The sequence below is a fragment of the Sinohyriopsis cumingii genome, chromosome 9 (assembly GCF_028554795.1).
Source record: "Sinohyriopsis cumingii isolate HCF-2022 chromosome 9, ASM2855479v2, whole genome shotgun sequence".
NCBI lineage: Eukaryota > Metazoa > Mollusca > Bivalvia > Unionida > Unionidae > Sinohyriopsis > Sinohyriopsis cumingii.
The window spans coordinates 105,278,081-105,299,802 of NC_142969.1; the positions used below are offsets into that span (position 1 = coordinate 105,278,081).

Here is a 21,722-nt window from a genome sequence, read left to right on the forward strand (position 1 = left end):
AGTCTTTACAATTACTCGTCATTTATTTATCAAATACACCGATTATTAGCTTTTGTTCATATTGAAACAACATTTCCTAATCCATACAAATATGCCTTTTAGTTTATAGATGTTTTATTCAACGGCGAATTAAACAGTAAGAAATAGGTGACACTGATTTAAATTTGATTTATTCTTCTGAGTGACATTCTCAAGGAAAAGCAGGTGCACGTGCAACTTAACTTCAAGTCCTTCAGCTCCAGTTACTTGGCGACCACGTTATCTTCTCTTGCTACAAAAAAAACACGTAAATAACTCACTGCAGAATGGATTTTGTTGTTGAAGATAGAACGGTCCATGTACATTTAAAGGTCATGTGTAATGACCTTTATATAATTTCTATTCGTTTTACCTTAGCCATGAGCGTGGCTGGATTTTCTTTCTAATTCACATATACTTAGATTACAAAATTGTGTTGTTTTTTGTTTGTTTTTTTTTTCTTCGGTAAATGTTAGCATTTGTCGATTTCCTTGTGAAGAGAACCCAAACCACCCTTCATTATTGAATGGAACCAAACATGAGACATAAGTTTCCGGCCAGCATTGCAAGCAATGTATTCAGACAGGGAACAATTCGTGATGAGGTAACACACTTTTCATAGTTTCTAGTATCCGTTTTTTCTTTTTTATATTCGTTGTAGTATGTCTTTATTTTCCTTATGCAATATTCTTCGAATGGGGGTAGGGGGTTCCAGAAACTGTACAACCATCACTAGAACAAACAATGTAATTTATGTCAGTTCTCAAACTTAAAAGTACAAAAAATATTAGCATCCATTTATTAGTATTCATCCCCGTGAAATGTACTTGTAACGTCGAGGTTAATCTCCTCAAACACAGTGGCTTTACTACATTACTATCAGAAGCAATCTGTGCACGTGCGTTCATGTACATGTGTAGGGGTTGTTTCAAAACGTTGGGGATTCGAGTGAAATTTTAGTAACCAGTTTTAATTTTTTTTAATTATTCTAGCTGTTAGAATTACAATGCGTTGTTTTTGATATGCTCATTTGAATTTATACATGGTCAAATACATGGTGAATGACCACACAGGGAAGAAAACCTCCATAGGTTTCAGGCGTAAATCAGAGTGAGCCCGTTTTACTTTGTATTGATGTTATACGAACTAATAAAACGGATCGCTTGTTCTAGTGGCAGTAAATTTAAATGCATGACTTCAAATGTGCACAGTAGTAATGAATTATACCTGCTATAATATACCCTCCCGTCTGTCTGTAACCCCTACCGATATTAAAAATAAAAAGATTAGAGGATATAAAAAATGCAAACAACTTTTGTCATTTCCATTCCTAACCCAATTGTTGCCGGGGGTACCTAACACTGTCAAGTTCTTGACGTTTCAAACAAATTGGAAGCTCTCTATGTAAACAAGCAGACAGACAGCAGTTCTTTTCCAGTGTCGAGAACCATCCATTTCAGTAAAGACTGTGATTCATGCGTCCAATATGTGCAATACATATTTTGAATATTTCTATAAAAAAAATATAGAACAAATAAAAAGGAGGAACTCTTTTGTGTCAAAGAGATGTCACCCCAAACTTTACGGAATTATTGAGATTATTAAAACGGTACATTTCATCAAATCTGTCGCTTGAAAACATACTTAACCATGCAAATATGGTGACCGTGTTACTAAACAAATCTGTTTATTCCAAACGTTGACAGTGTTTAGGACCCTCTGACGACAATCCGGTTAGAAATTATAAAAATAATCAATCGAATGACTAAGTTTCGTGCATTTTTATATCCTTAACCCTTTTTTTTTTAAAATCCATTGTGAGGTACAAACGAACGGGAATGCATGCAAATACGATATTAATACCTATATAAAATTATGGTAATTAAAAATAGGTAACATTTGGTAATCAGTTGCCACGAGAACAATTTGTTTTGTTTTCTAAAACTTGACCAAACAGTGACTAACTGAAAAAAAAATCACATAACCTTGGACCCATTAATGACGCAGTTATAAAGTTGAGTTTCCCCGCTCGTTACTTCAGCGATCGCTGTTTTCCGAATCAGTATCACTGTTATGTGAAACGTTTGTGCATGTTCTCTCCTGTATATTTATACGTCTTGTTTCAAAATAACATAATAATGCTTTGAATATTATAAACTTTCGACGAATTTTTAATAAGCATTAAACAACAATCTCTTCTGGTGGTAGTTTATTAAATAGTTTTGTCTATTGGCAAATATTATGCTAGATTCCGGATACCACAGGTAGCTAGCATGCATTACAGTGTGTTAGTATTGTTCCTGTTGAGGTCTTGTTGACGGTATATGGTCTATGTACATGGTTTAATGAGCAAAGTGTTAGGATTAATCATAATCCCCTCGTATTTTCTTATTAGCTTCCGTGACATCATTCCCGAGAAGAACAAGTGAATGGCTAGCCTTGCCTCGAGTTGATGTAATCTATCGTCCTGGAAGATTTCTTAAGTCGATTATAATGTCCAATTCTGAAGAAGTAACACCAGCATGTAAAGGTAAAATGTTTCTATTCTCGTCAAGTTTACCTCAGATAAAAACCTTTCGTTTGAGAGAAATAGGCCTGTTTTATAATTGAATTATCGAGCTGCTAGTACAGTAATATGCTATTTCATATATATATATATATATATATATATATATATATATATATATATATATATATATATATATATATATATATATATATATATACGGCTGATGTGGGTATATGAAAAACCTACCCAGTAGCTTCCCGTGAGTTGGTGGTTCTTTCTCCGCCAGGTATACTATATAGCATATATTGTGCAGTAATATGGTGTTGAAGCCAAAGCAACAACGAAATCCATGCATGCTGTGATAATTTGCATATGTCTGAACTAGTTCGTACTCTTCACTCACTTTTATGGCATTTACAATTTCTGGCGCAAAGTTTGAGATTAGTGTTTAAATTTTTTAATTTTAGATCTTTTGTATTACATATATGAAGGAACATGGAATTTCTACTTTGCCTCGGTGTTAAAAAGCACGTCTTACCGCATGTAACATCTTTATACCCAATTTTACTGACTTTTTTATTTCCCTTTTTATGCAAATTTTGAGGAAAATTATGAAATTCAAGTTTGTCTTTACGTTTTATTATATGTGGACGACAGTTTAAAGTTTGATTAAACACCTTAGCAGAAAATGATCATTTTAATTTCACGTTTGTAGTTAAGGATTGCGTAACCCTTACTTTAAAACAATATTTTACTGATTTTTTATTACAGCCTGTAGTGACAAAGGTAGGAGATTAAGGTTTCTCACTCTATCCGTTCATTGTCCTTTTTATTCATACATTAAAATCAACATTTTCATACAACAGTAAATGTAAATGAGGCTTTCATGTTAACTTCATATGCCTACCCATCCATCTGTCCTTTCCTCCATTTTACCATGATTTATATTTGCATTACTTCAGGTGAAGTTTTCAGTTACTCTGATTTGAAGGATCTTAAAATTTAGTGCGTGAGAGAACTTGGAGAGAACTAAAGGGTGATGCCAAAAATGGGTCACCATGACCCTTCGATGACTTATATTCACTCAGTCATATGATTATTATGTTGCATAGCTTTGTGTGCCCAGTCTTGTGATACTGTCCATGGATACAAGCTGATTCATGATGAATGAATAGTTGTGCATCACGTGAAAATGTTTGAAAGACCTAATTAACTATGATTATTTACATAAAAAATGTGTGTACCATGTTTCTTTTTAGTTGGCTGCCCAGAAGTAGTTGACGGAAAACTTATTTGCTGCAGACCATATTTCGAAAGTCTTGGTTGTGACATAGTTCTAGAATCTGTATACTGTACAGTTTAAATTATTGGGCACCAGGTCAATTGTTTGGTCATGGTTTGTACTAGCTAGTTTGTGAAAAGCAGTTTCCTTGCTGAAATCCCTCTGACCTTGGCCTTTGCACTTTTATCTCTAAAACCAATAGGTGTCTTCGTTGTCTCAAATATAAGCCCATCTACAGCGTGTTAGAGCGTCAGTCTTGTAATCTAAGAGCCATTATTTTAAAATATGGGTTGAGTAATTCCGATGTAAACAACCCTTATAGAATAAAACTAAAACATAATAACAGAACCAGGATGTGTTCCATTTTTCCATCAAATTCAGAAACTTCCAAAGCCAAAGTCCACATAAACATGTTAACCTTCAAGTTATTATATTAATATATAATCTAAAATCATAGGCAAAACTTGTCAACAAGGAAAGGAAAAGCCCAAACTCCTAACCTCATTTATAGACAAAATTATTTCCCCAATAAGTCTCTACATTTCACACTTCAATATAAAATAAACATATTTATTGAGCAAAATACAATTCTTCTAGATATCCATGTGATTATGGCATGTATCCATGTGGGCCACATTATACATGGTTAATGAGCAAAACTGAACGCTTCTAAAAATCCATTTAGTCTTTCAGTATGGTTAACATCATGTATATTTAAGGAACAAAAACTCCTCAAGATAACCACGTGGTCTTTCTATATATCTACGTAGTGCACAAGGTAAATGTTTAGAGAGCAAAACTAATAAAAATGTATCCATGTATTTCACATTATTAGTTTCATATTATCTTCCTATACTAACATCGAGTCTCGGATTCGGCTAATGTGAGTACGTGAGAAAGCTTGCCATTAGCTTCTCGTGGGTCGGTGGTTCTTTCCGGGATTTTTCCGGGTTCTTCCTCCACCATTAATACTGGCCGCCATGCATAGCATATCGTGTGCTGAAAAATGGCGTTAAACACAACAACAACAACAACAACTATACTAACCAATTCATTATTTGTATTTTATAGCTCGATATCCACTAAGAAATTAATTTTGGTTTTTATAGCCACAAAGTGTAAGAAAAATTTGAACCTCGTATGTTGCTTCATTGGCCAATTACGATAAATCTGCCCCCAAACCTGAGCTGATACTTAGGGACGGTTTAGGGATATGATGACAGCTATTTATAAAATGGAGTAAGTTTTGCATGCAAACCTGTCCTCAAAACATCGGTGTATATTTTGTACACTTACTGTTTTTCTCGCATCTCTCCATTTTCGCTAGCAGAGGTTCAGATATGTTAATCCTGTATACACCTGGCAGAGGGAGCAGATGTTTATGTGCTTTGGGTCTGTGAATTTCATTGGATGCGGCGTCAAGTCACCTCATCCCATCAAAATTAAGTTGTGCAAGTTTGAACACTTTCTACATGAACCAGGGGTGCACACAACTTGAATGGATTCATAAATAAGCAATTTTCCACTGCCATTCCGTGTTTGTACAAATGCCTTTCAAATTCATATGTAATGGCTTCTCACTGGTACCCTACTTTCTGTGGCCATTTTGAATTTTTCGGCTATATGCGGCTGTTATCAAATACAGGTAAGTGTCTCAACGATATGCTAGTGTTTGTTTCCGGACATGTTCGTATGCAGAAAATTGCAAATTTTAATTTTAATTAAAGAAAAAGGTGACATCAGATCCGAATCGTCCTTAATTATCAACAAGTTAAATCTGGCAGATATTGTTAAATAAATCATGATAGTTTTGCTCTTATTAGCTTACCCTAGGAAGCATTAAATATATATTTTGTTTACCATAGAGTAAGGGCTATTGTGGTTTTACATATGTAACTGTGACAGTCGCATGACTGTCCGAGCACAATTAATATGTCAGGATTGCACCAACCGGTAGATTTCACCGATTCAGATTTTTTTCTTTTGACCAATCAGATAAGAATATGTGCATGAGATAGTTAACTGCATCATGCTATATTACGAAGGTCTAGGAAGTAAATTTAAAATTTGTGGTAGCAATGGCTGTGGGTTTATCATAGAGGAAGGGCTTATCGCTTACAGAAGTAACATCCAACAGGGCATCGTCAAAGAGATTACAAATGGGACACCAAAATTAAGATGCATAACGCATTTGCTTGCATTGTAAAATAAAGTTGGAATCCAGTTTATGAACCTCCCCATAGGACGTGGTTATTTTGAATACAGATTTGACAGCAGAATAAGTTTAATCTCTAAATCTTTTTATAGATGTCAAGGAAGAGGACTCTGAGGATGCAACATGTGAAACAGACGAGATGCACAGGCATTTAAAACGGCAACTCTCTAACGAGGTAAAAGTTCCTTTCGTCAAGAAAAAGCGAAGGAAACGAGGAGTAGCGATTCAGAAAAATGCCCTAACGCAGCTCTGCGATATAAAACGTTGGGTCCAGTTCAAGTTTGTGTCTCGGACTGAATCGATTTTTACTATGTCCGTGGAGGTAAACGGCCAAACGTTTACAGGTAAGGGTCCATCAAAGAAGAAAGCTAGACTCAACGCTGCGGAACAAGCTGTCAAATCACTTCTTCAGTCGCCAAAAACTGAGGACGCCGATCAACCAAAGGGTCGGCAAATACCGAATGTGGACTTCGCAGTTGAATCGGGGACTGACGTGTTATTCAGTAAACTTCAGAAGAGTCCCGATGAGGAGAAACTGAACGTCAGAGGTAACTTGACTCTTTCTCCCAAACGGTTCAAATCTTCCACTAATTCGCATATCCACAGCGCCCAAATTTCCAAATAGCAAACATAAGGTGGTGATTCTAAATTATCTACGTCCAGGTTTAAGCAATGAATATATATCAGACATCGGGGAAACGCTATCATCCATGGTTTGGCATGGATCCATAAGTACTTTTTTTTTGTTTTTTCGTGTCTTGATGAACAATGGTAATCGTCTCGAACTCGAATTACAATGTTCATGAACAACATGTTTACCTGTCTCTAACAGCATAGCATAGTTATGATTTTTTTGTTTGACCACACTGCTTGCATTGGGGTGTTTTAATTATTCTATCCGACTATAAAACCCATCCGTCTTTTAAAAAGAGTCTTCGTAAATTTAAGCACAAACTGCTCAAGGAAGATGCATTAAATCTGGTGGGGAGTTTTGCATGTGTATGTAGATGACATGGATATTTTCAATGCTATTACAGTATTATTTCAATTGATCTATCCCACAGATTTATTATGGTTCGTCCGTTCGTCCAATCGCACCTTTGCGGAGATTCACTTTTAGATCATTGCAGGTGCGGTTTTGTGTTTACGGCGTTAAACGAACACATTCTTTTAAAAGAAAACGTTGTTAGAACGATTAGGTAAATACCATTTCAAGTTGTCAAACGATCTTAGGTGGTCATGTCTGCACTGATATATCATTGACCAATAATTTTAAAAAAGCATGGATATGTTGACAGGAAATTTTCGTTTGTTCTTTTTTAATGGGGGGGGGGCTGTTTTTACACCTCATGGTCCGAATTCTTTAGGAAAACCCATATTACATGACTGGAGAAAGTAGTGGAGATAGATAATTGTGATGTGGTGTGTCTCTTTATACATGTAAATGTCAATGACCTGATCAGATTTTCAGACTTTTTCAGTAATTTTCTGATTATTTATACACTTTATAGTTAACTGCATTGTTATATATTCCATATTACGCTCCTGACCCGGGACATACATATGTGGATGACCTTATTAGATTTTAATTAGACCATTGCGATTTCCAAATTATTTACCACCCACTTTTATACTAAATTGTATCGTAGTATATTTCCATGGACACTACTAGCCTGAGAAGTATCTTTCAAAAAATTTGTGGGGAAAAAATGGCCGTTGGTTAATCGTAGACCATCTTTTTTGTCGTTATAGTGAAGATTCTATTCGTGGCAGTAGCTGATAAAAAGGATTGATGAACATTTCATTGAATCAACCACGGGGGATTTAAGGGCAGGAACTCTTTCTTGTATTAGAATTGTAGTCCTCGGAGTAAAGCCCCTTGGTGTATCACTGTCTTTTAACGTGCGTATAGTAGTGTTGGTCTGGTTCCCGGTTTAGTATGTTCCCTGGGTTGCACTAGCAGAGGGCAACAGAACGAACATACTAAGGTCTCACTGGACAGTTTATCTGGTGAATTTTCATCCGACGATGACCAATTACAGAAATGTGAGAACAATTTTACACTGAAGATACAAATAAAAACAAACTAATGATTTTTGTAGAAAGTATACATGTGAGATTTTGACTGCAGTAATCAGGTTAATTCCTGATGCAACTGGTGGTTTTTATACTGAACCAACACTGCCACCAACCCCTAAATTTTACATTCATTTTTGACAAGAAATAGCTATTTTGAATATTTTTCTGTGACAAGGCAGCTAAAAGAATCAGTATGTGCCTTATGCATGAATAAAGTTCACTAGTACTATAACAAATTAGCATACTTTTCATCACCCCTCAACCATCTAGATTTTTAGATATTTACCTCTGTAGCAGACACACATAAATACGTAAGCCAAGTCGACAGCTCATTTGCAGCCCAAGTTACGCATTTGATCTCCAATGCAAATCTAACTGTGACAGGCAGTCACCAACAAGCCAACCTATTTCCAAGCCTAACTCAAAGTAAATCTGAACCACATTATAGATTTAGCTTATGTGTGAATTTATAAATGCTAGGCTTGTGATAATTAGGTTCATGCCTTCTACCTTAAAAATTAGGGGGGTGTCAAAATACGAAACTATCCAGTGAGACCTTAAGAATTCAAATAGCAGTCTGATTAAGGGAAAATCTTCTTATTTTCAAAACTTTGACCAATTCTAAATAAAACGCAACCTTAAGAAGTTTAAAATTCAAAATTGTTTGTTTCCTATGATTTATTGAATTTATCGATGACCAAAACCTATCAAACAGAGCAACAGCTATGAGACAGCTTCATACTTCATGTATTACTTTCCCCTCTGAAACATACAATTTCTTTATAATATGTCAGTTTCATCATTTTTCATAGCTAATACACCCTGTCTTGTGAGTGCCTGGTGATATCAGAGATATCTGAGAGCATAAATAATACAACTCTTCATGCAATCTGAAATAGTAGTGAATAAAGGATGTAAAAGAAGCCAAGCTGAATTTCTTATACAATAGCTGCAGAATGTACATGCTAAGTACTTGAAAGAATAATAACGATGCACTGCATATATAAACTGACCAGAACTCTCTCACTGATTTCATGAAGAAGGTCAAATCTATTCTAGAATAGAGAAATCCAAGATAGACTTAAGGGAGGCAACTCATCAGGTAACATCAAATGTATGGACCAATCTTTGTAAACTGAACCACATCAGCTGGGAAACTTAACCAGTGAAATTCTATACCCATATTGATCCCATCTGTTGATAAAACAATATGCAAGGATAATGTATTTTAAGAACACTAAGAAAGTCACCTTTAAATCATTTTCATACTGGCCGACACATAATGTTGTTGAAGTTGCTGCTATTTAGAAGTGTGTTTGGCTAGTGATTGTCACCTGCATAGATTTGAATCTAAAGCAAATAGAAAATCATGCAAAGTAAAAAAGGGGAGGAGAAAAAACACAATGGAAAAAGGGACATCCATTTAACATAACTCACCAAAACTTCAATGAAACTGGTGTAGATATATTTGTTCCTGTGAAAGCTCCACAACAATTGGCATGTCTGACTCCGAATAAATTGTTGATGTTGTCCTGCTGTTAGCAATATCACTTTGGCAGGTGTGCTCCCATACACCTTGAGGCCTACAAGAAAATAAAACCCTGAACTTCTTATATATAGGCCATTATAGCTTAAATTTCTGTAAATAAGATGAAATATATGTATTGAAACATTATATCATAAGTAGATATGGATGTAAGAGCATTAAATTAAGGCAATCATCATAAAATTAGGAAAATATACTAAGTTTGTACTGAAAATGTTGATAAACTGAATAACTATGTGAAATACTTCAATTAAACCACCTTGCATGAAACTTATAAGGCTTTTGTTGTTCATTAGAAGAATGGATCAGGAGCAATACCTGGTAGTATTAAAACTGTTGAGTTAAGTCCCTTCTTCTACTATGATTAAATGCAATCAAATCTATATGAAGTGTGTGTTTGGAATACCTAACTATGTCAGATTCAAGATATGGAGGTAATAAGGATATGATTTATGGCACAGTGAATCACATTTGACAAGACTGAAAAAATGACACCGGTTCTTAAGGTCTCAATGGACAGTTTATCTGGTGAATTTTCATCCGACGATGACCAATTACAGAAAAATGAGAATAATTTTACACTGAAGATACAAATAAAAACAAACTAATGAGTTTTGTAGAAAGCATACATGTGAGATTTTGACTGCAGTAATCAGGTTAATTCCTGATGCAACTGGTGGTTTTTATACTGAACCAACACTGCCACCAACCCCTAAATTTTACATTCATTTTTGACAAGAAATAGCTATTTTGAATATTTTTCTGTGACAAAGCAGCTAAAAGAATCAGTATGTGCCTTATGCATGAATAAAGTTCACTAGTACTATAACAAATTAGCATACTTTTCATCACCCCTCAACCATCTAGATTTTTAGATATTTACCTCTGTAGCAGACACACATAAATACGTAAGCCAAGTCGACAGCTCATTTGCAGCCCAAGTTACGCATTTGATCTCCAATGCAAATCTAACTGTGACAGGCAGTCACCAACAAGCCAACCTATTTCCAAGCCTAACTCAAAGTAAATCTGAACCACATTATAGATTTAGCTTATGTGTGAATTTATAAATGCTAGGCTTGTGATAATTAGGTTCATGCCTTCTACCTTAAAAATTAGGGGGGTGTCAAAATACGAAACTATCCAGTGAGACCTAAGCAGGGAGCCAGACTAATAGTAATAAATAGAATAAATTTATGTTTTATCTTGACATTGCTACTTAATTGATTTCACCTTATTTCATTTAAGTTTGGGGCAGGTTATGACATTAAAATGGGTCCGACATTGTTATATTCATATTGCTTATTTTATGCACAATCATAGCCTTTTTAAAACACCTCACTTTAAAGCTCTCTTGCCTAATACGCTAGTAACTTGTATTGCTCCAGTGAACAAGCTTCATAAAGTGACATCACTGTATTCCTTGGAATGTTCTCATTATGATTCAACCTAATGTAACGTTTCCTTCATTTTCTGTACTCGACATCTGGATACAATGATAGATATGTATTACTATTTTTGTTTCAACTGAAATTAAAAGGTTTATTTATGAAAAAATTATAATTATTAAACCATGAAAGCGCTAAGAGAGGTTCACTATTGGAACCGTCTTTAATGAAACGGATCCTGTTATATGAAGTTAATTTTACATAGACTATTTGGCCCTGAAACATTTGGAGGTCCTCTAAACTTGCCTAGTTTCTAGAGCAGGCTTTAATTTTATTCCGAAATATCTTATATTTTCTAACCACCTTTTAAATTGCAAAAATTATAAGCTTTATAAACAGTAATTGTAAAGATGCTCTCTCTCTCTCTCTCTCTCTCTCTCTCTGACTGATTGGTCTAAAGAGCTCACCGTTCCGGATCACTGCCATCTCACCTCTGTCTGCATTCAGGCTTGGCTAACGTGGGACGTGGGAAAGTCTGCCAGTAGCTGCTCCTGGGTCGGTGATTCTTCCGGGGCCGGGGGGAGGTCCAGGGTTCTTCATTCACCAGTTTTACTGGCCACCATGTATAACCTATCTTGTGCTGAAAAATGGCGTTAAACCCAACAACAAAAACAACAACAACAACTCTTTCTCTCTCTCTCTCTCTCTCTCTCTCTCTCAGCATCATTATTTTTTTTATTTATCACAATCGTAGTAGCTGGAAAAAGGACGTTCTAAATGATTTGTCCTGGCCTATAATAAATGTCAGCAATCTAGCCCGATAGTCCGTTACTAATGGAATATTAATATTATAAAAGAAGTAGACTTAAAGACCGTCCGCTTCTCGCAGTTGCATCTTAGCTGTACAATTGTCAATGATGAAAGAAAATGAAGTTGACTAGTGAGATTTGCCACTAACGTATTTGTATTACTCGAGGTATTACCGCGTGATGTTTACATATCTGTTCAGGTATCCAAGTTTAATAACCATTAAGGTACTCTTATGTGATTTTGCACACACACACACACACACACACACACACAAACGCACACCAACACATACAGGCGCACACCCACGTCTCGAACCTGGTTGATGATAATGGTAAATATACCTAAACTAGCTGAATACAGGTGGTCCTATTTGAAACAACTGCATTGCAAACAACAAAATATGTGGAAGCCTACTATTGTGTTGTCGTGTCAGAAAATGTTCTCTTCGGCACAAATTTGACAATATAAATATTTTTCATCTTTCTCACTTTCTTTAGATGCCAAGATAACAAAATCAGGTGATGCTGATTGCGAGATGCCCGGATGTTCCGAATCCCAAATCTCTGACGCGGCAAATGTTCCCTTGAGCATGGTAAAGCAAACGACTAACGAATCAACAGTTCCCGAAAATGCCCTGAAGCAACTCTATCATATGAAACATTATGTCCGATTCCAGTTTGTGTCTCAAACTGAACCGATTTTTACAATGTCTGTGGAAGCAAACGGCCAAACATTCGTAGGTAAAGGTCCCTCGAAGAAGAAAGCTAAACTCGACGCCGCCGAACAAGTCTTCCGATCATTGGTTCAGTTACCCAACGCTGAGGAGGCCAGTCAAGCAATGTGTCAGCAAATACCGAATGTGGGATTCACCGCAGATCTTCCAGAATCGGGAGCTGACGTAGTATCCGATAACTTTCAGAAGAGTCGCGATGAGGCGAAACTTGACGTCAGAGGGAATTTGACTCTTAGCCCAAACGAATCGAACATTTTTTCAGGTCGCACGTCGAAAGTACCCAAACAGCCAGATCATACAATTCCAGTTATGAGTCTAAATGAGCTGCGTACAGATTTGAAGAACGAAATATTGTCCGAAATCAGGGAAAGTCCCATCAGCTTAAGCTTATCTGGATCCATTGGTGGTAGCGAGGGTGTGTATGTGTACTGAATAAGTACTTTTCGTCTGATTGCGTTGTCTCAGGCTCTAATTTCAAAATATATCAAGAACATGTTCTTTACAAACTATAACAAGAAAACTATTTGTGATTTGTTTGTATGCCCCAGCTGATTATGTATTTTCATTTGGTCAAACCCGAACGTTCATCCATCCCTATGTCTCGAGAATATTGTTTTATACAATAAACCAAAACACATTCAAAGTAGACAATTGAAATTTGGTAGGCACATTGGTACACGTGTGTATAATACCCGATTACATTTTCATATAATAACAGTAATTGTCAATCAGTTACTATGACATACGATGAAAGTCCATCCGTCCGTCAAACATTGGTAAAAGTCCACGTTTAAGTTATTTGAGGCAATGATGGGGTATCCTTCTTCGATAAAAGACGTTCTAGGTCGTAAACATACTGTTTAGCTTTTGATATTTTCTTGAGGAAAACCTTGTTATTGAGATAAAGTCAACAGTTTTCGAGGCAGACAAATTATATTTTGAAGGCATGCATGCATTCATGTGTTGATGATTTCAGTATACATTAGGACTATTATAGCAATTCTTTCATATTTTTCGGATATGTTTTACATACCTGAAACGTAATAAGATTAGGGTGGGTGGTAAGTTTTAACATGATTGAACGAAATTAATAGAGGTAGACAAATGAATGAGGTAATGAAGTATGTATGTTTGCATGCATATGAGGGTGACCGGATTATATATTTGACCATTACACTTTCTGGATGTGCACTTTTTGTTTGCGAGAGCCTTACAAGAATGATTAAGCAAAACTCACTTGAAGTAATCTAGTGAAATTTGGTATGTTTGCTGATATGGATGACTTAATTAGATATTTCATGTCATTATAACACAGCCATTGCTCCTTTTCAAAAGCTCGAGTACACCTCGAGACTTGGGACGTTTACTTTGCAAACAAAAGTCTAATTTGTTAATGAGTTCCTTTGAAGTATAAAGGTGATTTATTCACCAAGAGAAAGAAATATAATCATTTGGTTTTTATGAGGCAATAATTCAAGGAGGTAAAACTTCACATGCCTGGAAGAAATTTACAGTTCTTATACCCGCTTTTCAAAAAATAAGTGGATGTATTATTTCTGTCTCGGGGGTTTTATCGGTATGTGCGGACGGCCGTCCATCCATCACCGTTTCTTGTACTCGCAAAAGCCTTTTTGATGTGCATGAAACAGTCGATCAGCCTTGGCAAACGACTTCTCCCATGGATATAATTTTGCAGTAAGGTTTTAATGTGTTACCCTTTAACTTATTCTTCTTATAAGCACAGTTAGCGCCCTTATTCTTCCTATAAGCAGTTAGCGTGCATTTACTCTGCTTAGGGTAGGAGTAATTTGTGTTGCGAAGTTTGAAAACTGCTTCAAATCAAACCTTTTTGTGTACTTTGAACTCGATTCTATGAATTTTCAGTAAAATATGTTGCTAAACACCAGAAATAATAGCTACGAATATTTTTCTCATAAGCAACTAAAGTGTTTGAGATTTTTATTCGCGTAGAATTTCTAATTAAGGATATACAGTTACCCACGAACGTAAATCGTTCACGTCATGTCATAACGAATTTCACATTGAAATCAAAGTTAGTACGAGGTTTCACATTGAGAATATCTAGGTCAATGTCAATTATAACATTTTCGAAATACAAATTTTAGGAGCCGTGAACGATTATAACTTAGAAATTTGCCCTTCAACTCCATTATATAAGGGGAAGCAACCGTGTCGCTTGGATGCTTTTTTATTTCAGGCGTACAAACTGGGTTTCATGAAGACACCTCTGAAGTCCCCAAAGTCTTAGTTGATCTCGTGTCAAGACTTGTGGATGAGAAAATCGCTTCTCTAACTGGTGGTTTCAAAAGTCAGAATGCAGTTCTCGCAGGAATTGTGGCACGCGGATATGAAGTGGATTCGACTTCGCACATTTTTGTTTCAGCAGGTACGAAGTATATAAATAGGCACATTTTTTTTAAAATGATCATGACTTAGCCATTGAACGACTTTTAAGATCAGTGCAAAAAGTAATTATTTTCAAGGATGTCTCAACTGGCTTAACATCCGTACACATTTATCTAGCATAATTTGCACTCTCAGATAGTGGCTGTGGTTGACTTGTGGCATTAACGATATTTTTCAGTACATTACAGGCTATATATATAGTGACCAGTATATCTGGCGGAGGAACCGGGGGGGGGGGGGAACTGGAAAGAAGCACTGACCCACGGGACATTACTGGCAAGCTTTCTCACTTGCTCATATTGGCTGAAAAGTTAGTGAGGCAGACGAAAATAGTAACTGTGTCTTCAGTCTCAACAGAATGATTGATCGGCCTATTGTTCACTATAACACAAATATGTTTTTGCGTGCGTTTTTGAATAACATATTTATTTGTAACGTCATGGAAATGTGTCGCTAACTACTAGCGCCAACTTCTCAGAAGGTACTACTTTAGCAAAACGTTAAGTTGTTTGCGAACCACATAACCATATGTGCCCAGTTTTCATTTGGATGGTCTCTACAGCTTGGTATTTTGCATAGGGTTTGATTTTAAAAGAAAAAGGAACTTCCCAGGTTTTCCTCACTGGTTATCTTGGTCATTTCCACAAACCCTTGAATATATTAGGTATTGTTAAAATAACTTTTCATTTCCTTTATTTTGCTGTATGACTGATGGATGTAATTGGGTTTTAGAGTATACAACATGTCCTTACTGCTTGCTTTGCTTCATCATTTTCACTTTATGGACTTTTGAGGTCAAATGTTATGAAAGAGCCTATACTATTTTGTACTGTTTATATATTTTAAATCATTCATTGCGCTTTCAGAAGCTAGTATTGTCTAGTCTGGCAAAATTCGTTTCCCTTTTTTAATAACAGCTAGATATAGTGTACATTATTAGACTAATTCAGGCTGATTTTTTCGAGCACATGGGAGCAAAATTTTAGTTAGCTGTGTGTTTAAATCCTGTACAATGTAATGTGCCCCCCACCGTATTATTTCTAACACCGGAGAAGGACGGACAATTTAAAATTTAGATAGCTCTGAGCCCCCAGTCAGCAATGCCGACGGTCTATGTGTATTAAAGACTCAAGGTGAAAGGTATAACAATTTAACAAATATCAACTAGTTCATCTACAATTTCTCAAATAATGCTTTCGACAAATACAAACTGTTGTCGATTCCATTGCCAATTACTATTGTCATATGAAGTTAGTCTTAAGAGAACGTGTTTCTTTTAGGTGTTGATTCTTTTACTCCTCTGCCCTCTGGTACTTCCGGTACCCTCGACTCCGTTCTCTCCTTCCACTTCCGGAACTATCTTCCACGCTTCCTTCCGGTACTACTTCTCCCCCCTCCCCGACTGTTTAAGTCGCGTTAGATCACGTGTCTTTCTTCTCTCCGATTCTCATCTGTTACCTCTCGCTCCCATTCGCAAAGCTTCAATAAACGTTCGTTCACCATCCAGCTTAGAATTTCCCTGGAATTCTTTTCCCGCTTTTTTAACGAGCGCACGTCGGCAATCAGAGCGCAGCCTAGTGTCTCAAAACTTCCCTATGATCTGCTCTTGCCAACATCCATGCACTGACGGAAAAATGGGCCGAGTCCGAACCAATTGCCTATTGAGACTCCGCCATAGATTTGAGTCTCTCGGTTCCGATTGGCTATGGCCGGGTCTCCTTGAAAACTAACCTGGGGTAATTTCTGACTTACCTGTCGCACTGAATTCCCGATTACGACATGGCGGACTGAGTGCAAAGCAAACGAAGGCGTCCCGACGTAGAATTCCTTTTGAAATAAGCCGCGAGCAGGCAGTTTCTTTGTCCAGAATTGGGTCTATAGTCGAAACCTTACACAGTACGTATTAACATATCCAGGTGCTCTCACTACAAAGTAGCTATAAGAAAATATGTGCATACATGAATCGGAGCATCAGCAGATTTTCCCCACAACGTGACATACAATTTCCACAAGCACAATATCCAAAGAAACTTCAGTCACAGTACATGAACTTAAAATAGAGGTGTGCCAACATTCTTTCCACTGTGATTGTTGCAAATGCAAAGAAAACCGGTCACTCGCTCAAAAGTACATTCTAACTGCAGAGAGCCCTCTTTACCAGAAATGTCAGTAAAACATATCTCATATGTTACATGACAACCAGTGAAATCAATAGATAGGCTTTACTGGCTTGAATATCACGTGTTATTTGCATTGGTAGATGCCGTAAGATTAATAAGATTAAATATTCCAAACCACACAAAAACCTTCAGAAGCCTGTCTTGTATTGCATGCAGGCCCAGAAAATAAAAGACAGAGCAGGATCTGCACACAAAAAATTGCGAGAGCACATATTGATTTGTCTATATGTACATCTTCAGACGATGGCCATTACAAATAGTTTTCAAAGCGACCTACAGACAACCGATGAGAGTTGCATCCACAATATTACGCAAAATCCAGCTCAAGCCTTAACTAGTAATAACTCTAGAAAAATTAGGAAGATCGCTGTGAATTATTCAAACGCGCTTTTTGAGACGATTACCAAATGGCTAGCACATAATCCTTCAAAAAAACCTTTCTTCCGTTCCCAAGATGTCAGACGCTCAATCCCGCTGACAACCAAAAGGGGCAATAACTCGTAAATATTTTTTGGGAATACGGTGATTTATCGATATGTGCATCTTTTATTTTATTCTTTAAATACGTTACTCAATCATAATACCTTAGGAGAACTACTATTACCTCGCAAATCGAGCCCTCTCGGATAACAATTTTAGCTAAAAGAAGCTAAAAGTTATTTGCCAAGCTAAGTGGCGGTAGGACAGAGTGATCTCCCATGGTATGTAGATTGGTGTCAAAACCTGTGAATGGCTCGGTTACTACTGGGGCATAAGGCATGCTCTTTATGTCGATGTGACTGCGGAGGGACCGAGAGGATGTGTGTAAATTATGATTGGATAAGTATTCTCAAAGAAATAGATTTTACAAGGAAAATAAACGGTTTCTTCTTTAAATACGTTACGCAATCATAATTCCTTAAGAGAATAGGTAAAAGGTGGAGGGAGATGCATCACATTACCGCTGAGAGACCATATCCAGTCCCATACAATTTGTGAGACAACTTCTAGACAACACGACTGGAAAAGACTCCATCTGTTGTGGAGCGGCATCGAAAAGGAAAATCTTTCCCTTTTGTAAATCTAGCGGAAGTTCTTAAGCCGTGTCTGTACGAAGTTGTTGAACGATCTGGACGGCTAGCCTTTTGTGCCACGGTAAAAGATTCCTCCATATCGACTTCAGCATTTTAGGATGAGATATCTCTGATCAGAACTGGAGCAGTGTACTCTGGACTCCATCCCACGACATGGATAAAGATGGAGCAGTTTCACTCATGCTGTGATTGTGCTGACTGTCCGAAATTCGTGTGCCAATATGCGAGCAAATTCATTAGTGTGGGTATAGTCCGATGCAGGACAGATAACCCACTTTATTCAGGATGAAAATGTCGATGTTCAATGGAAAGTTAGTGCAAGATGTGTCCTGTATTTGTTGACGGGTTGATATCTCCTAACAATAACTCGGCAAATATGAAAAGTGACCAGATGCGTTCGAATGAGATTCTCACAGGTGATGAAACACGAATTTACTTTTGAACCCGACTCGAGAGGAAATAAGTTTTGGATCAGAGAATAGAGCAGAGGCCATAAATCACTCGATGTATTCGGATAATCAAGAGAGTTTTATACACATTATTTTTCGATACAAAATGCCTTATTTTCCGATTGCCTGTGCCTGACTCGGCTAGTGTCACCGAACATAATGCAAAGTATTGCCAAATGATGTTGAACACACTAAAACACATGTCCGTGCAGCGGTACCCGAGGTACCTATCTATTCGATGTCAATACACTAATGCATATATCTGCCCTTTGGACAGACTTTCTGAATGACGACAGCATCCAAACTGTGCTACATCTTCAATGCAGTCCGAGATGGCTTCAAGTGCTTTCTCGCTCTGAATACTTTTACCAAACATCCGCCGAGGGACAAATTATTTGAAAACCACAATGCGTTTGGCAATGAATTGAGGGCATTTAATAATTTAATAATTAGATAATTCGAATGAGAAAGTTTGAAGAACTTGTCAAGGAATACTTTGAGATGATGAACTAGTATATAGTTTATTAACGTTATTGTACAGTACATTAATATTCATAACTTTTCAAAATACATCCTTGCGCAGTATGTTAATATTCTGATATGCAAGCATCGAACTAGGAAAGAACAAGATGACGCATTTTTGTAGGATAGATTTTTAAGCTGAGTGGCCATAATTTAAATGGAATATTTTAGAAGTATTGCAATTCACAAGGACAAGTTTATGTTGAATAAACATTTGCTGAATCGTACTAGTTGCAATTTATGTGAATATTGTCTTCGTAGTATGGTCTTCTTTAATATCCAAAAATCTTCATTTGTCCCATACTCACTTTCATTTGCCTCGGGCTACTGAGCAACTTTTATTCTGAAACCTTGGTATGTTGCACACTCAGTTTTCTTTGCTGAAAGGTAAACCTGAAGAAGAAGAAAAAACTAGTTTCCAATATAGTCTCAATAATAATAATAATAATAATAATAATAATAATAATAATAATAATAATATAGTCATATGAATGGGTTTGGAGTCGACTAGTGGGTAATTTGAATTTATTAAAAACTGCGAAAGCATTTGACGTCCTTACAGAGCAGTTTTCGGCTCTTTCTATCAGATTACAAATAAAAATGTTATTTCTACAATAAACATGGTTGGTCAGTATTGTCAGACCCACTTCGAAACGCACAAACTATGGTATCCTTGTGCATGTCCATCCGTACTTCCGTCCACACTTTATATTTAGGTCAGTGTTATACATTTATAAATTGAGTTCTATGTTAATAATGTCTACTTTGCAGATAGATAAAAGGCCTACGCGACAAATAGAGGGTTTCTTGTTTGGTTGTTGAGTTGAAATTAAGAAAACATTCCAATGAAGCCAAGACCGCTCCGGTGGCCTAGTGGTTAGAGCGTCCGCCTCGGATGCGGGAGGTCGTGGGCTCGATCCCCTGCCCAGTCATACCAAAGAATTATAAAAATAGTAATAACAGCTGCCCCTCTTGACGCTCAGCATTAAGAGGTTAGTGTTAGGACTGGTAGATCTGGCGTTCCATAGGACATCATGTTACATGTCTGCGGCATGATGCCCCAGTGCTAAACATCACTATAAACTGTCACACTGCAGACATCGTAGCGATCTGACTGAAAAATTGTTAAAACTACGTTAAAAATCCAAATCACACACACACACACACACACACACACATATGAAGTAAAATCATTATCGAAATTTCACTGTTTCGGAAAGCCACATCTTAAATGTTATCAACTCCAAAGAGTCCACCCGTCTTGGAAGATCACATTTTGATGCCAGACGTTTTGGTATCTATAAAAATGTCTCGCTATAGAAGAATTAGTAATACATATTACAATTTATCCATACGTTATATACTGGTGAAGGAAAAATACACATGCTACATGACCTGTTGAAGGAGCCTGTCATTTAGATCGCACTACATGAGGCATATGACGATGCGTGGTCCTCTGGGAAATGTGCTACGAAGGATAATAAGTTTATGACTGAAATCTGCCATACAGTAATTCTGACCTTTTCGTTTATGTTTCAGATTCCAAGGTAGAGAGACCTAAGGGAGAGGAGGGGGGAAAAGACGAGATGCAGGGGCAATTCGGAAAGAAAGAGTAAAAAACCCGTGGACCGACAGTTCCAAAAAATGCTTGCATGAAATAAAACATGGGCTCTAGTTCATTAATTCATTCTAACTGAAATAATGTTAGTGTGTTACAGTTTCCATACATTTTTCTAAAGAACAAACTCTGAAGATATGATTTTAAACAATTACAATTGCACTGCATTGGAAGCTTTAATCATTTTGTCAATAAACAATGTCAATGCCCAGGCTAGGCTCTGACACAAGCTGGTCTAGCAAGAGCACGTGCAACGTACAAAACATATTTACAGTCTATTTATTACAAATTAAAGAAAACCTTAATTTCATTTCATACTTTTAAATGTCTTCTGTTCTGTTGCGAGTATAGTACAGTTTGATATGCACTTACCTTCCTTGTGTTGAACGTTGTGCTACGTCTTGAGCTGGTGTATACAAATTTAAAATCCCTGTATCCCTTCCCAAAGTCTCTCCTGCTGGTTTTAGGAATCACACAAATAAGACTTTTGATGAAATAGTTCATCGGACTTTTACAGTATCATCGGTTCGTCATCATTACACATCTGTTGCACAGTTAAATGTTTAAATTATTTTCAAGGCGTGAATTTCAAGAATTGATTTTATTTTTTTAGCATACAATACCCATTTAATTTTAGATGCTTGAACTAGCGTTCGATAAAACTGTTCAATCAGGATTACAGAATCGCACATCCAGATTGGAACTACTTAACTGTCTTCTACAAAGTCCGCGCTGATATTTTCAAAAGCAGTGACTCGAACTTGAATAAATCCCAATTCGTTTTTCATACAGCAATGATAAATATTTCAGAAGGGTGCAAGAGGGGCTATGTAATAAAAATTAAAATTGCATTCGTGTTTTGTGCTGAGTCAG

The 21,722-nt window shown here is 36.7% G+C and overlaps 1 protein-coding gene across 1 annotated transcript; it reads left to right on the forward strand.

Moving 5' to 3' along the window:
- The first annotated feature begins 511 nt into the window (after positions 1–511).
- LOC149792413 (double-stranded RNA-specific editase 1-like) lies at positions 512–21,159 on the forward strand. Its single transcript, XM_089969387.1, has 6 exons — positions 512–622; positions 2,414–2,548; positions 6,117–6,572; positions 12,345–12,995; positions 14,799–14,987; positions 20,771–21,159. Exons 2-6 carry the CDS (start codon positions 2,512–2,514, stop codon positions 20,845–20,847), a joined length of 1,410 nt encoding a protein of 469 aa, XP_089825513.1. The 5' UTR covers positions 512–622; positions 2,414–2,511; the 3' UTR covers positions 20,848–21,159.
- Positions 21,160–21,722: the final 563 nt, after the last annotated feature.

Excerpts from the sequence above, each read along its gene's own strand:
- LOC149792413 (XM_089969387.1), top strand. The coding sequence starts at position 2,512 with ATGTCCAATTCTGAAGAAGTAACACCAGCATGTAAAG. Across the intron at positions 12,996-14,798 it reads ATCCATTGGTGGTAGCGAGG|GCGTACAAACTGGGTTTCAT; the intron begins GTGTGTATGTGT and ends TTTTTATTTCAG. Across the intron at positions 14,988-20,770 it reads GCACATTTTTGTTTCAGCAG|ATTCCAAGGTAGAGAGACCT; the intron begins GTACGAAGTATA and ends TTTATGTTTCAG.